At 44.7% G+C, this 14620-nt stretch overlaps 1 protein-coding gene across 1 annotated transcript in view; it reads left to right on the top strand.

Annotated features, from left to right (window-relative positions):
• The window catches only part of LOC111152562 (myocyte enhancer factor 2A), a 156144-nt gene extending 151979 nt beyond the window's left edge, over positions 1-4165 (top strand). Inside the window, exons 11-12 of the mRNA XM_022511039.1 lie at positions 2479-2605; positions 3666-4165. Coding sequence (XP_022366747.1) covers positions 2479-2605; positions 3666-4029 — 491 coding nt within the window. The 3' untranslated portion in view covers positions 4030-4165. The remainder of the gene's footprint in view (positions 1-2478; positions 2606-3665) is intronic.
• Positions 4166-14620: the final 10455 nt, after the last annotated feature.

Raw genomic sequence — 14620 nt, 5'->3', positions numbered from 1 at the left:
ATTAAGTGCAAATCTAGAGTGAAGCAAGAGATAACACGTTTATAGAAATTCTGTGTCCTGGCGGTGATCCCCAGCTGTAGGTGCGCCCGTATGCCAGGGACAGAGCTTTTGTCCCAGGTTCGTGCCAGCTCAGGATACAGGCCGGAGCTGAGGTCCTAAGCGGCTGAGGTTAGCAGTTTCTGCTCAGAGACCTGAGAACTTGAGGAAAGAGGGGGTACACACGACCTGAAAGGTTCAGAAGAGCTCCAGCGGGGAAGGTGGGACTTGAACTGGCTCGGAGCGAGAGCAGTTTCTTGAGCTTTTGTGACGGGTTTTCCAGGATATGTCCATGTGCCACTGTGCGTGCTTAAGAAATGCTGTTGGATTAGCAAGAACTTGTTTTTTAAAAATCCAGAAGGAATTACTAAAACATAAAAACAGAGTCCGATTCTCTCAAAACCATCAATCACTTGGCCTTAGTCTCATTCCTTCTTTTAACTGTGACTTAGTCTCTGCGCTCATTTTCGGAGCATGTGTGCAGCTTAATCTTAAAAAACATTATTTTTACTCTGTCTCGTTGCCCTTTTTAAACACGTCCACTTTCATCTTTCTGTAGTATGGCATCTGCCTTTCTGTGCAGAGTCAGGCTCATGCCAAATGATCAGCAAAGGGATGAAGATATGAGCAACATTTCCAAAAGTACAAGTTTTTATGTGGAAGAATCCCGGGTGCTTCGTCTGCCCCTCATAAGGTCACTTCGCAGCCCTGCTCGTGTATCCATTCAGCACATGTCTGTTGAACACTCACTGTGTGGCAGCTATGAGGCTGGGCACACAGGAGTGTACGGTTCACAGCGGAACTTGGGACAGACCGCTGTGGGAATCAGGTACCACAGTCGTGTTAAGAGCTACGGAGAAGCCTCGCTAGAGGGGCACACGTGACTCAGCTGGGCGGAGCAGGGAGATTGTTCCGGGGAGAGGGGAGCACGGCGTACAAAGGCTAGCAGACAGGAGCGTGGCAGGATCAGGATGGCACAGGGTTTGAAGGGTTGAAACTGTAGAGGTAAGTAACAATTTCTAGGCCACGTTGAAGATTTTGGATATTGAGAGCACAGGGAAGCCAGAAAGTTGTAGGCAAGGAGGTATCGTGAGCCCATTTGTTACTTTAAGATCACTTTGGCTAGTGTTCATGGGGCAAGGCTGCGTGTCAGGAGACCATACGGAGGCTAGCATGGTGGCCCAGGTAGTGGATCCTGTTGGCTTAGACGAGAGCGGTGGCAGGAGAGCTGGTGAAAGAGGCAGATTTGAGAGACAACACAGAGAACTGACTGGCCTTGGTGGTTGGCACTGGAAGTCGCAGAGAAGTATCAAGAACACCCACAGGTTTCTGGCACGACCGAGGGGAATATCGGTGCCGTTTATTAAGATAAGGAGCAGGTTTGGAGGAGACGAGTCCAGTTCGGGTGTCAGAGTTGAGGGGTTTGGAGAGACATCCAAATGAACATACCAAGTAGGTAGCTGGGTGGACCTAGAGGTAGAGAGCTGGGGGCTGCAGGGGGCACCGGTGTGCACGCGGGACCCCTGCCCACCTCAGTGGGGAGTGGCTGAGGCGGTCGGAGAGCGTGGCGCGAGCAGAGTGTAGAGGCAGGCAGAATCCTAAGCAGCAGCTATGTTCTTTCCTCTCAGTCCTTTTTTATGAATGTTAATGCACTAGGAAGATGGGCTTCCTTAAATACCTCCCCTGAGACAGGAAAAAGCAGTTAAAAGTAGAAGGGTTTTTGCCACCTCTCTCTGAAAGTAAATGGAAAAAAACAAGTGTTAATGAAGAACTGAAATAGCTCAATGTGTGAACGATACCTAATGCCCTGGGTCTTGGCCAGAGTGATTATGACTGAGGCTTTCCGAGAAAATGAGCCGCATTCTCTGTGACACTCTTGTCACACCTAAGTTTTTTCATGAACTTGAAGCTGTGTTGCACGCAGTCAGGGATCTCCCACAGCCCCGGGCCGCGAGCGACCGCTGCTCATCAGCTGCGCGCCGGCATCCTTCGCTTGGCCGCCGGGCTTGGCCCCACACGAGAAGGGCTGCTGTGTCCTTCCTGCTCCCCTCGTACTTCAGCAAGAGAAGAGCTGCTGATCTAGGCTCCGTCCGGTCTGTCGCTGCTTTTCCCAGGGGGTAGCGGTGGGCACGTGTAAGGTGACCGCTGCGTACGCACGTCCCTTAGCAATGGCCCCGCCATTATTTCTATTTACAAGTCTGGAGAAAGGATCTCAACTTTTTGTGAGACAGGAGACTGTAAACACGTAGTACAGAGTTGAGACGGACTTTACCGAGATAATCCCAGACAAGCAAATGCAGCTAGGACCTCCCGAAAGGAAAACTGTTGTGGGTTTAGACCTGTTTTACGTTAGGAAGTACCTGGCTTCTCGCAGCCGGGGTAACTGGCTTGTGCTTGGGCCTTCTCTCTCACACACGAGTGATCCTTCTCTCCTTGTTCTAGATTACTCACTGACTAGCGCGGACCTGTCGGCCCTGCAGGGCTTCAACTCCCCGGGCATGCTGTCTCTGGGACAGGTGTCGGCCTGGCAACAGCACCATTTAGGACAAGCCGCCCTCAGCTCTCTGGTGTGAGTAACTAGAAATTGTCCCCGAATCTCTCCTCCCAGCCCTTGCACTTTATTTTTCTATCAGTTACAGTCTTTGGTGCTGTTGACTGTCATGTGACGGTCCTAGGATGACTTCTTTTTTATGTGGTACAAGTGTTTGGAAAAAATATTTCCTTTACGTGCTTCTGGATAATAGCTTGGGTCCTGCTCAAACTAGGCATTCCCTGAAGAGATTCGGGAGGCAAGCCTTCTCTTCTCTAGAGGTGAAGAAATGCAGATAGTGACCAAGGGGTATTGAGGCACAGACGGCACCCACATTCTCCCTGCTACTAGGGCTTTCGGATACCCCTGGGCCCCACCGTAAGCTTTTCTCACGCCTGTCCCCTCACCCTGCCCAGAAGGAATGTTCTCTGCGTTGAACTCTTCTCGGTGAGGGAGGGTGTGGGCAGCGGGCTGGGATCATCCACGTGAAACCCCGTAGCTAGCTGCCTTCACGCACAAGATGCCCACCCCCTGCTGTTCCTCCCGTCCGTGGAGAAAGCCAAGGTGGTTTTCCTTGCATTTCTTCACCTGTTGGCCCTGGGAGGGGGGGGTGTTCATCCTAAATGAACACACCACGAGCCGAAAGGGTCGCTCGGCTCGGGGGAGGAGCCTGTTCACACGCTCCGCTACTCTAAGTTGGCCTGTCTGAGGCGGTGCCCTCCCCTGGAAAACAGGGTCAGGTGACGGCCTTCCGGGTACTGTGCGAGCAGTGAGCGGTGCCGCTCCCAGGGCGGGAGCAGAGGGGAAGCCGAAGGCAGGGGCTGTGGGGGCTGTGCCATTCCTCACCCATTCTGGTCCACGTGCAGCGGCGGACGCACAGTTTTGGCTCCTTCATCTGCATAAGGACCAAGGGCTTGGGCAGGGGAACTAGCCACCCCCACCCCCGGCTCTCGGCCATCCCGGTTTTGTTCTCCTCCCATGGAGAGGTCAGTAAAACCAGTCTGGGCATTCGGACAGGCTCTGTCGGGTGGAGGCTGCAGTATCATTCCCGCTCCGCAGATGCACTCACCAGCCCTCTAACATCTTGTCTTTCCTTCAGTGCCGGAGGGCAGTTATCTCAGGGTTCGAATTTATCCATTAATACCAACCAAAACATCAACATTAAGTCAGAACCAATTTCACCTCCCCGGGATCGAATGACCCCGTCAGGCTTCCAGCAGCAGCAGCAGCCACCGCCGCAGCCACCGCCACCACAGCCCCCCCAGCCCCCCCAGCCCCGGCAGGAAATGGGGCGCTCCCCTGTGGACAGTCTGAGCAGCTCGAGCAGCTCCTATGATGGGAGTGACCGGGAGGATCCACGGGGTGACTTCCATTCTCCAATCGTGCTTGGCCGACCCCCCACCACGGAGGACAGAGAAAGCCCTTCCGTCAAGCGAATGAGGATGGACGCGTGGGTGACCTAAGGCTCCCGGGCTGGTATTCGTACTTCGTGATCCCGCAGCGAACTGCCCTACATATCTACATCGGTAAATAAGGACATGAGTTAACTATATTTATATGTACATACATACATATATATCCCTTTATATATATATATGTATGTGGGCGTGAGTGTGTGTGTGTGTGTGTGGGTGGGTGTGTGTTACATACAGAATCGGGCACTTACCTGCCTCGTAGATCTGCAGATGTACGTCCCGTGGCAAACAAAGCGCCCTGTAGGCAGATTCTAGTCTGGCACTTCCTTGGACTACTTGTTTCATAAGATAACCAGTTTTTGCAGAGAAACGTGTACCCATATATAATTCTCCCACACTAGCTTGCAGAAACCTAGAGGGCCCCTACTTGTTTTATTTAACTGTGCAGTGACTGTAGTTACTTAAGAAAAATGCTTTGTAGAACAGAGCAGTAGAAAAGCAGGAACCAAGAAAGCAATACTGTACATAAAATGTCATTTATATTAATTACCCAGCCTGGCATGGGTCTCTGTTGCAGAGGGGTGCATGGGAAGGGCTGTTGATATTTTAAAACAAAACAAAAAGCCCCACACATAACTGTTTTGCACGTGCAAAAAATGTATTGGGTCAAAGAAGTGATCTTTAGCTAATAAAAAAGAGAGAGAGTAGAAAACACGCATGAGATATTCAGAAAATACTAGCCTAGAAATATAGAGCATTAACAAAATAAATTAATATATTAAGTTATAATTGGACTATGTCAGAAGTTTCTTTTTACATTCATATCTTAAAGAAACTGATTTTAGCTCATGTATATTTTATATGAAAGAAAACACCCTTATGAATTGATGACTATATATAAAATTATATTCACTACTTTTGAACACATTCTGCTATGAATTATTTATATAAGCCAAAGCTGTATGTTGTAACTTTTTTTTTTTTTTTTAAGAGAATAGCTTTATCTTGTTTTAACTTTTTAGTTTTATTTTAAGAGGGGGAAAACAAAAATATCTTGCAAGCAGAACCTTGGAAAAAAAAAGCCATGAACACTTATTATTCTATATGTAAATTAAAAGTTGAGCCAAACTCTTTTGTGTATATAGCATCTTAAATATATTATCACCTTTGATGTAAGTACCTATGTATTGTATGGTCACCAGATTAAAAAGTATATTTTTGTGGATTGCCGCCAATTTGGGGGGAAAAGGCGAGATCCTTATTAAGTAGAGTATTCACTGTTTAATATTTACTATTTTGTTAAATATACTGTACTTTGGATTTTAATTATTAGCCCAGTCTTTTCAGAGGATTGTATAAAGGGGTTTCTCCCCTCACTGGTGGTGAATGTGTGCTGTTACGTTGTAATCTTTGTGCTGTACGGGTTGAGCACCATTATATATTTTATATGTGTACATAAATAGCAAAGTGGCAAAAAAAACTGGTGTTAAGTTCATCTTGCATAAATATAAAATGTGTTGTAACAGATTTAAGGCATTATTTAAAACTTGCCTTTTGTGAGGAAAAAAATATAGTAGAAAAAGCTGACCTAACTTAATATTAGAGAACATGGCAAAATAGTAGATGAGCACAAAGGTTTTATAAGTGGTAAATGATTAGGGAAAAATACTTGTGGGCCTGGCCCCTCTAAAATAGAATGATGCAGCTGGTTACAAAAGACTACCATTCTGAGCTCTCGGTGCATCGAAATGGCACTTTGGTGTGGGGAGAAATTCTCTCACGGGCACCCCGCTGGCTGGCACGGCGCGCCGTCCTCGTGCAACCCAGGCCGCGCCCCGCTCAGCCTCCGGACGCGGCCTCCCTCTTACCGGAAGACGGCGGGGCTGCGAGGGCAGGTTCGTCCGTTTCCTGGGCTTGTGCCACAAACAAAATTCAAAGTCCTGTATATCTTCCATCGTAGATTTTTAAATACTCCCTTTCCCGAGAAACTCAAAATAAGGGTTTAAAATTGCTGCTATTTTGTATTTTAAACTTAATGTTGAGCAGCTACCTACAATTTTTTACTTAGGTTTTGCTTTTCCCCCTAAATTGCCTTCCTTCTGACATTTTCCTCATACGCTGTTTGTGACAAATCATCAGCCAGACTTCCTGACTGACACATAGGTATTAGCTATAGGGGAAACCTGTGGTGTTCACAGCTACAAAATGGAATTCGGTTTTAGTAACAGTTCGGGTAGTAAGTTTTGAGAGAGGCCAAAACAAGGGAGGTGACGTGCTGTCTCCTCTCAGCAGGATGGTCGTTGGGCTCTTGTTCAGAAAGGATTAGTTTCTCTTTCAAACGTACGTACTTTACCGAACTGCATACACCGGCACGTTTCTTCGTAAGGTCACACCTGATTGAGACAAGACGGTCTCCCGACACTGAATTTCCAAGATAATCCTTACCACTTTGTAAACCATTTATAGCTTTGAAAGTGTTAAGTGATTCTTTCGTTACTATTCATGCACGTTCATGAACTTCTGCTGTACATTGGAATAGGAGTTACCACATTCGCATTTACTGTCTATTTTCTTGTGTGCCTTATGAGATGGCTTTTCTGACTGTATCTCAATAGTCTTTCTTTCTATGCAGGTTTATAATCAGTACAACTACTGTTTTCTAAAATACTATTACACGAGGCTCGGAGTTTGTATTTCAATTACACTGACCAAGTAACAATGTATTCCGTTTTCAGGAAGTGAATATTTGACTGTTAACCCTTTTCCTGTCTGCCCAGTGTGACCTGGAGCGTGTGGACTTGACAGACGCCCCTCACCCAGACTCCATGTACAAACACCACATACACATGCACATCTCCTGGTGGAAACCAACTCAGAGTGGGGAAGACACGAATGGTGTTTCTTTAGAACTGACTTTTCTTACCGTTTTAGACTCGTGTGTTTTGTATGACACCATCACCAGAAAATTTTATCCTTCAGATGAAGTATTTTATTACTAAAAGACAAAAACAAAAAAAGCTTAGAGGACGCCGCACTGGTTCAAGTACGGTTTCCCACAGCTGTCCTTCCCTCAGTGCGCGAACCGTCCTGCACTGAGTGAGAGTCACCATTGTATGTCTGCAGATGGTCCCGATCAAAACTCCATCTTTTGAGCCCTAATTATGTCCATTGTGTTAGAGACTAAATCAGGGGTTTGTTCTAAAAGAACAATATATGTTTTACCATTTCCTTTAACCATAAGGACAACTAATAAAGCATTAACCTATTTTCTGTATTAACCATCATGCGCACAAGAAATACATAGTAAATAAGGAACCAGAAAACTCCTGGCATTGGATCATAAGAAGCTAGATGATTAGAATGTGAAAAAGATTTTACAAATGTAAAACTTTTATTTCTCTGTAGAAACTTTCTTCACTTTGCTGTGCAAGAAGACACTGCTTTGCTATATTTAAAATGGCTTTTTTAAAAAGAGATTTATGTATTTGGTAAATGTTTGTAGTCAACAGTTCACACAAGAAGCTGTACACGGTTTGATCATGTAAAACCGTTTGGCGGCACAAGCTGGACTTTGTTGCCATCCTTGAGATGATCCTTTTAAGAAAAATAAGTTAATCTCAATTTTTCCCTGAATGTGTTGTTTTTTCTTCATTATACAATAAATATTATAGTGAACTTTTTATCAAATGGTTAAGAAAATGCTAGAGGTTGTTGTAAACTATTTGTATCCTGCACTCACTACAGTAAAGACGGACTGGCTTTTCCTGTGTACTCCAGACTCTGTCATGTTTGCCGCCAGTCGTCCCCTGGCCCCGCCCCCAGATGCGTCTCCTGTCCCTTCCCCTCACAAAGGCCTCTTCCTGCTGGAGATCCCCTTTACCTACTTTGAGGCTTGGTCAAGGAAACGGCGGCGGCAGCTCACCAGCCTCGCCCACCGCTGCTCCTGAGGCCTCCCTTCCTGGGCTGCCCGGGTTCCCTGCAGGAGGCAGCGGGCGATCCAAGGCCCAGCTCGGCCAGCCCGGCCCGTCACCGCAGCCGCCGTGGACGGGGCCGGCCCTCGCAGGCGCTGCTGGACTGCCCGCAGGACATACCGGTGGGGGGAGGGCGACTCACTGCTAACCAGGCTCTGATGATAGCGACTCGGTCTACCCAAAATGCACACCCAATACTGAGCGAGCGGCAGCAGAGGACAGATTTACTGAATGAGTTAGTTTCAAAAATGACAGGTGTGAAAACTTATCTTAAACTTGGCAGTGGCAAGCGTTCTCTTCCTTGGATTTGCCTCTTAAGCCAGCTCCTAACGGAGCACATTCTTGCTGTCAGATTAAAAGCTAAATTTTTGTGCTGGTTTTACTCGCTGGCTCCAGTGAGGCTCCTATTAGCAGGTCTTGAAAGCTGGTTGAGTCCCGTGGCTAAAAATAGTCTGATCACAGCTGCAGCTGCTTAAAATCAACTCATCGCGATTTCCGAGCTCGCTCCCACGGGCGCCCTCCGCTAGCCTGGAGCCTGCTTTTAAGCCGATGCTGCCTGGCCCCTGCCTCGAAGAGGAGCTTTCCGTTGGAGCCCTCCGCCAGCCCGATGGCCCCGGCCTGCTCTCCTCTGCCCGGCCAGGCGCTCGGCAGGGGTCAGAGCACCACCTAGTCGTGGGACCGAGGAAACCGGTTGTGCTTTCCTATCCTCCACAGAAAGGGGGTTCCGGAGAGGTGCCTGGAACACTAAGGAGAGGGGCTCCTCAGGGGCCGGTGGACTCGCGCCATCACACCGCGGACAACGCTGAGCCCAGTGTGGGAGAGGTGAGCCCTGGGCCCCGGCTGTCACAGGGTGTGAGCTGAGGACACGCTCTTCTCAGCCAGCCCCCAGCCAATGACTGCACACAGCTGGGCTACGCCCCTTCCCTCCTGCAAGAAATCATCTGCACTCCCAACTCCCATCTGCTTCTGCTTCCAGACGACCCAGACTGACACGAGCTCACCCAGCTTTAGAGAAGGCTTAGCCTTCAGTCACGTCCTGACATCTGCCTGCTCACTCTCTATAAAGCAGCTGAAGGCAGCTGGGGAAGAAAATCAAAATCACAGTTGTACTAATTGGTTTCTCTGTATACTACACCCCCATCCCGCCCCACTCCCCCTTTTAAGCTTTTTTTAAACTTTACTTTGAACTTATTTCTAACTTACAGAAAAGCTGCAGAAATCGTCGTTTCCATATATCCTGCACCCACCTTCCCAACAGTTAACATCGACATAACTGTCGTCCCACTATCAGAACCAGGAAGCCGACGCTCTTCCGGGACTACTAAGCCCGCCTTCCGGTGCAGGCCGGCATCAGCACGGCCGCCTGTAACTAGCTCCTCCGGTGTGCACGCCCCCAGCACAGCCACCGGGGAGCCCTGCCTCCTGTTATTGGCCACACCACCATGCCCACTTGCAGCTAGAGTGAGTCCCTCTGGCCGAGGGCCTGCATGCCCTCCACCTCCTTTTCCGCAGCCTGACACCGGTCACCGACCTCCACTGCAATACGCGTGCCCAGGGGTAGAGGGTGAAGTCCTGGGGCAGCACACTGACACTCGGGTCCTCTGCCAGTGGCAGGGAGCCCCCGGTTGGCCCTAGCCCTTGCTACCCGCCCTGACCCCATCACGACAACTTTATCAGCAAGTGACCTCTGCCACTACCAAGGGGCCTACAGCTGGCCCCTCACAGTCAAGTGTGTGCACACCATTGGCCCCAGCCACCAATGCTGCCCGCTCTGGTCCCCAGCTACTAACTGGTTCTAGAGGCTGAGAAGCCCAATAGCCCTTACAGGCACTGCAGACACCTGCAGTAATCCCCAAGAACACTGTTACCAACAGTGTGGACCCCAGTGGCTTGAGCCAAAGAGCCATCATGCCCCAACTGGACCTACTGCTACCGCACACTCCTGCACCTGTTGCCCTGCACCACTAGACCTGGTCACAACGCGATCCGCACACCCCTAGCTGCAAGTGAAAGTTTTCTCTAACCAAAATCAATCCATAAAGTCTGGAAGACGTGAGGGAAACATGTCTCTACCAAAGGAAGAGTCCAGTAACGGGACCCAAAGAAACAGATGCAGGTATTGCCCATCACAGGATTCAAAATAATTGTAGTACAAATGCTCAGAGCTACAAGAGAACACATAAGTGATTCAACAGTATGAGGGAAACCATACAAGAACAAAAGGAGCAACTAAACAAAGAGAAAAGAACCGAATTTGGGGGCTGAAGAATACAATGAACTGAAGAATTCAACAGCTTCAACAGGGTAGTTGAACAGAAGAGACAGGCAGTGAGCGAGAAGGCAGATCAGTTGAATTTAAACAATTAGAAAAAATAATGAAAAGGCACAGAGCCTATAGGAGTTACGAGATACAATCAAAAGAAACAATGTACATATTACTGGAGTCCCAGAAGAAGAGAGGGAGAAAGGAATGAAAAGCTTATTTAAGGAAATAATGACTGAGAATTTCTCAGACATGGGAAGAGAACTAGATATCCAAGCTTATGAAGCTTGGTCACCACAAACCTTCAACCCAAAATGTTCTGCAAGATATATAATAATGAAATGGTCTAAAAATCAAAGACAGAATTCTAAAAGCTGGAAGAGGAAAAAAAAATTCTCTCACACAAGGAAACCCCCATAAGGCTCTTAGAGAATTTCTCATCCGATAACTTACAGGCAAAGAGAGAGTGGGATGATATATTCAAAGTGCTGAGAGAAAAACTGCCAACCAAAATACTTTACCCAGCAAAGCTGTCCGTCAGAAATGAAAGTGAAATAATAAAATCTTCCCCTAAAAAACAAAACCTGCTAAACTCTTGCCAGTAAACTACGTTACAAGAAATGCTAAATAATAATAAACACACAATAATACACATATAAAAGTAAATAATAAAATCTTGCCCTAATAAAAGCTGCTAAACTTTTGCCGCTAAACTACACAAGAAATGCTGAAAGTGGGGGGTGCCTGGGTGGCTTAGTCGATTAAGTGTCTGACTTGATCTCAGCTTGGGCCTTGATCTCAGTGTTGTGAGTTCAAGCCCTATGTTGAACTCCTTTCCCAAATTAAAATAAATAGTATTTATTTTATATTAGATCATAAAATAGTAATGAGCCCACTTTAAATGAATAGAATTTTTTTAAAAATTAAAAATTTTAAAAATGCTTAAAGGATTTCCTCAAGCTGAAACAAAAGGACACTAATTCGTAGCTTGAAAACGTGGAAATATATGACACACTGGTGTAGAGTCAGACTTAGAATACCTTAACACTGTTAACATGGCAATGTGCTAGGTAAAGATGCACCTAAAGATTAAAAGCCCAAAGTATGAAACCTAGGTATAGCTTTGACAGTTTGTTAATGGATACACCATTAACAATGTAAATAGTGTCATCAAAAATGTAAAATGGGGGAGAAAAGGATAGATTTTTTTAATATGCAATCAAATTATTATTAATTTGTTATGTAAACCTCATGGGAACTCCAAAACAAAAAACTACAACAGATACACATAAGATGAGAAGGGAATCAAAGTATACAGACACCAAAAATCTCTTATTTACACAGGGAGGCAACAAGAGGAAAAGGAAAATGGAACTATAAACAGCCAGAAGATAATAAAATGGCATTCGTAAGTTCTTACCTGCCAATAATTACTGTAAATGTTAAGGGACCAAATTCTCCAATCAAAAACAGACTTGCTGCCTGGCTTAAAAAAAATACCCAACTATATGCTACCAGGGACTCACCTCAGCTCTAAGGACACACATAAATTCAAAGGAATGGCAAAAGCTACCCCATGCAAACAGAAGCCAAAAAAACATGGGTAGCTATACTAATACCAGACAAAACTGACTTTAAGCCAAAAACAGTTAAAAGCGACAAAGATGGTCACTGCATAGTGAGTGATAAGGGGGTCAATTCATCAAGATACAAAAATCAACTATATGCACCCAACTTCAGAGCACCTGACTTACATTAAGCAAATTCTAACAGATTTGAAGGAAAAAACAGATAACGCAATAATAGAAAGGAAATTCAATACCCTACCTCTCAACACTAGATCAACCAGATAGAAAATCGATGAGAAAGCACTGCACTTGAACTATACTTTAGACCAAATGGACCTAACAGACATATAAACAGGCCAACTAACAGCAGCAGAATACACATTATTCTCAAGTGCATACAGAACACTTTGCAGAATACATCACATGTAGGTAATTATAAAAAAAAAAAAAAAAAGTCTTAGCAAATTTAAAAAGATTGAAAAAAACCCAAGTATCTTTTCTGACTATAGTGGTATGGAACCAGAAATTAATAAATAACAGGAGGAAAGCTAGAAATGTAACAAATATATGGAGACTAAAAAACATGCTCCTGAATATATAGGCCAAAGAAGAAATCAAAAGAAAAATCAAGAGTATCTTGAAACAAATGGGAATGGAAGCACAACATATCAAAAGCTATGGGATGCTGCAAAAGTAGTTCTAAGAGTAAAGTTTATAAAAACAAAAAATCTACAACAGATACACATAAGATGAGAAGGGAATCAAAGGGTACCGCTACAGGAAGAATTCACAAATACCTACATCAAAACACAAGAAAGCATCAACCACCTCAATTTACAGGTCAAGGCATTAGAGAAAGAACTAAGCCCAAATTTAGTAAAAGAAAATAAAAAATAGATGAAATAGAGACAAGAAAAATAATTAAAAAGATCAATGAAACTAAGAGCTGTTAAAAAAAAATGTGAAGAATTTGAAAATCTGAGCAGACAAGTATCATGTAAGGAGATTGAATCAGTAATCAAAACCTCCCAACACACACACACACACACACACACACACTCCCTACCTCCCAACACAGAAAAGTATAGGACCAGATACTTTCACTCATTCTACCAAATATTTATTATATATTTTTAATAAACATATGATGTATTATTAGCCTCAGGGGTACAGGTCTGTGAATTGCCAGGTTTATACGCTTCACAGCACTCACCATAGCACATACCCTCCCCAATGTCCATAAACCCACCACCCTCTCCCTCCCCCCAACCCCAGCAACCCTTAGTTTGTTTTATGACATTAAGAGTCTCTTACGGTTTGTCTCCCTCCCGATCCCATCTTGTTTCATTTATTCTTTTCCTACCCCCCAAACCCCTCCATGTTGCATCTCCACTTCCTCCTATCAGGGAGATCATGTGATAGTTGTCTTTCTCTGATTGACTTATTTCACTAAGCATAATACTCTCTAGTTCCATCCACGTCGTCGCAAATTCTACCAAATATTTAAAGAAGAGTCAGTGACGGTCTTTCTCAAACTATCCAAAAAATTAAAGAGAAGGAACTCCCAAACTTATTTTACATGGCCAGCATTACCTGATACCAAAGCCAGATAAGGAGCCTATAAGACAAGAAAATTACAAACAAATATACTTGATTAATATAGATGCAAAAATCCTCAGCAAGGGCACCTGGGTGGCTCAGTGTGTTAAAGCCTCTGCCTTTGGCTCAGGACATGGTCCCAGGGTCCTGGGATTGAGCCCCACACATCTGGCTCTTTGCTCAGCAGGGAGCCTGCTTCCCCCTCTCTCTCTGCCTGCCTCTCTGCCTACTTGTGATCTCTGTCAAATAAATAAATAAAATCTTAAAAAAAAAAATCCTCAGCAAAATATTAGCAAACCAAATTCATTAGCACATTAAAGAACCACTCACCATCCAGTGGGATCTGTCCCTGGAATGCAAGGCAGTTCAACACACACAAATCAATGGATGACTGTGAGACACAGTAACAGAAAGAGAAAAAAAAAAAAATCATATGATCATATCAACAGATGGAAAAAAGGCATTTTATAAATACAACAACCTTTCATGATAAAAATGCACAACTAATTAAGTATAGGAGAAAGACACATCAACACAACAAAGGCCACATATGACAGACCCAGAGCCAACATCATAATGGTGAAAGCTGGAAGCTTTCCCTCTAAGGTCAGGAACAACACAATGATACCTACTGTCACCACTCATAGCCAATCAGTTAAAAAAAGTAAGAGGCATCCAAATAAGAAAAGAAGGGAAATTGCCTTTGCTTATGAATGATATGATCTTATATACACAAAATCCTAAAGACACAACCAAAAAACTGCCAGAATGGACAAATTCAGTAAAGTTGCAGGATACAAAATAAACATACAGAAAACAGTTATGAGCATTAACAACAAAATATCTGAAAAAGAAACAAAATAATCCTATTTATATTAGCATTTAAAACAATACTTAGGAATAAATCTAACCAAGAAGGTAAAAGTTTTGTATGGTGAAAACTATGACTTTGATGCAAGAAATTGAAGACACAAGGAAATGTAACAGTAACCTGTGTTCACGGATGGGAAGGACATTGTTAAAATGTCCATACGACCCGAAGCCATTTATAGGTCCAGTGTAAACTGTAAAAAAAAAAAAAAAAAAAAAAAAAATCCCCATGGCATTTTCAAAGAAATAGAAAAAACAGTCCTAAAGTCTATATGGATCCACAAAAGACCTTGAACAGCCAAACCAATTCTGAGAAAGAAGAACAAACCTGGAGGCATCACATTTCCTGATTTCAACCTATTCTCCAA

This window comes from Enhydra lutris, unplaced genomic scaffold (genome assembly GCF_002288905.1).
Source record: "Enhydra lutris kenyoni isolate GAN:26980312 unplaced genomic scaffold, ASM228890v2 scaffoldscaffold29, whole genome shotgun sequence".
Lineage (NCBI taxonomy): Eukaryota > Metazoa > Chordata > Mammalia > Carnivora > Mustelidae > Enhydra > Enhydra lutris.
This window is presented reverse-complemented; position numbering and strand designations above follow the sequence as displayed.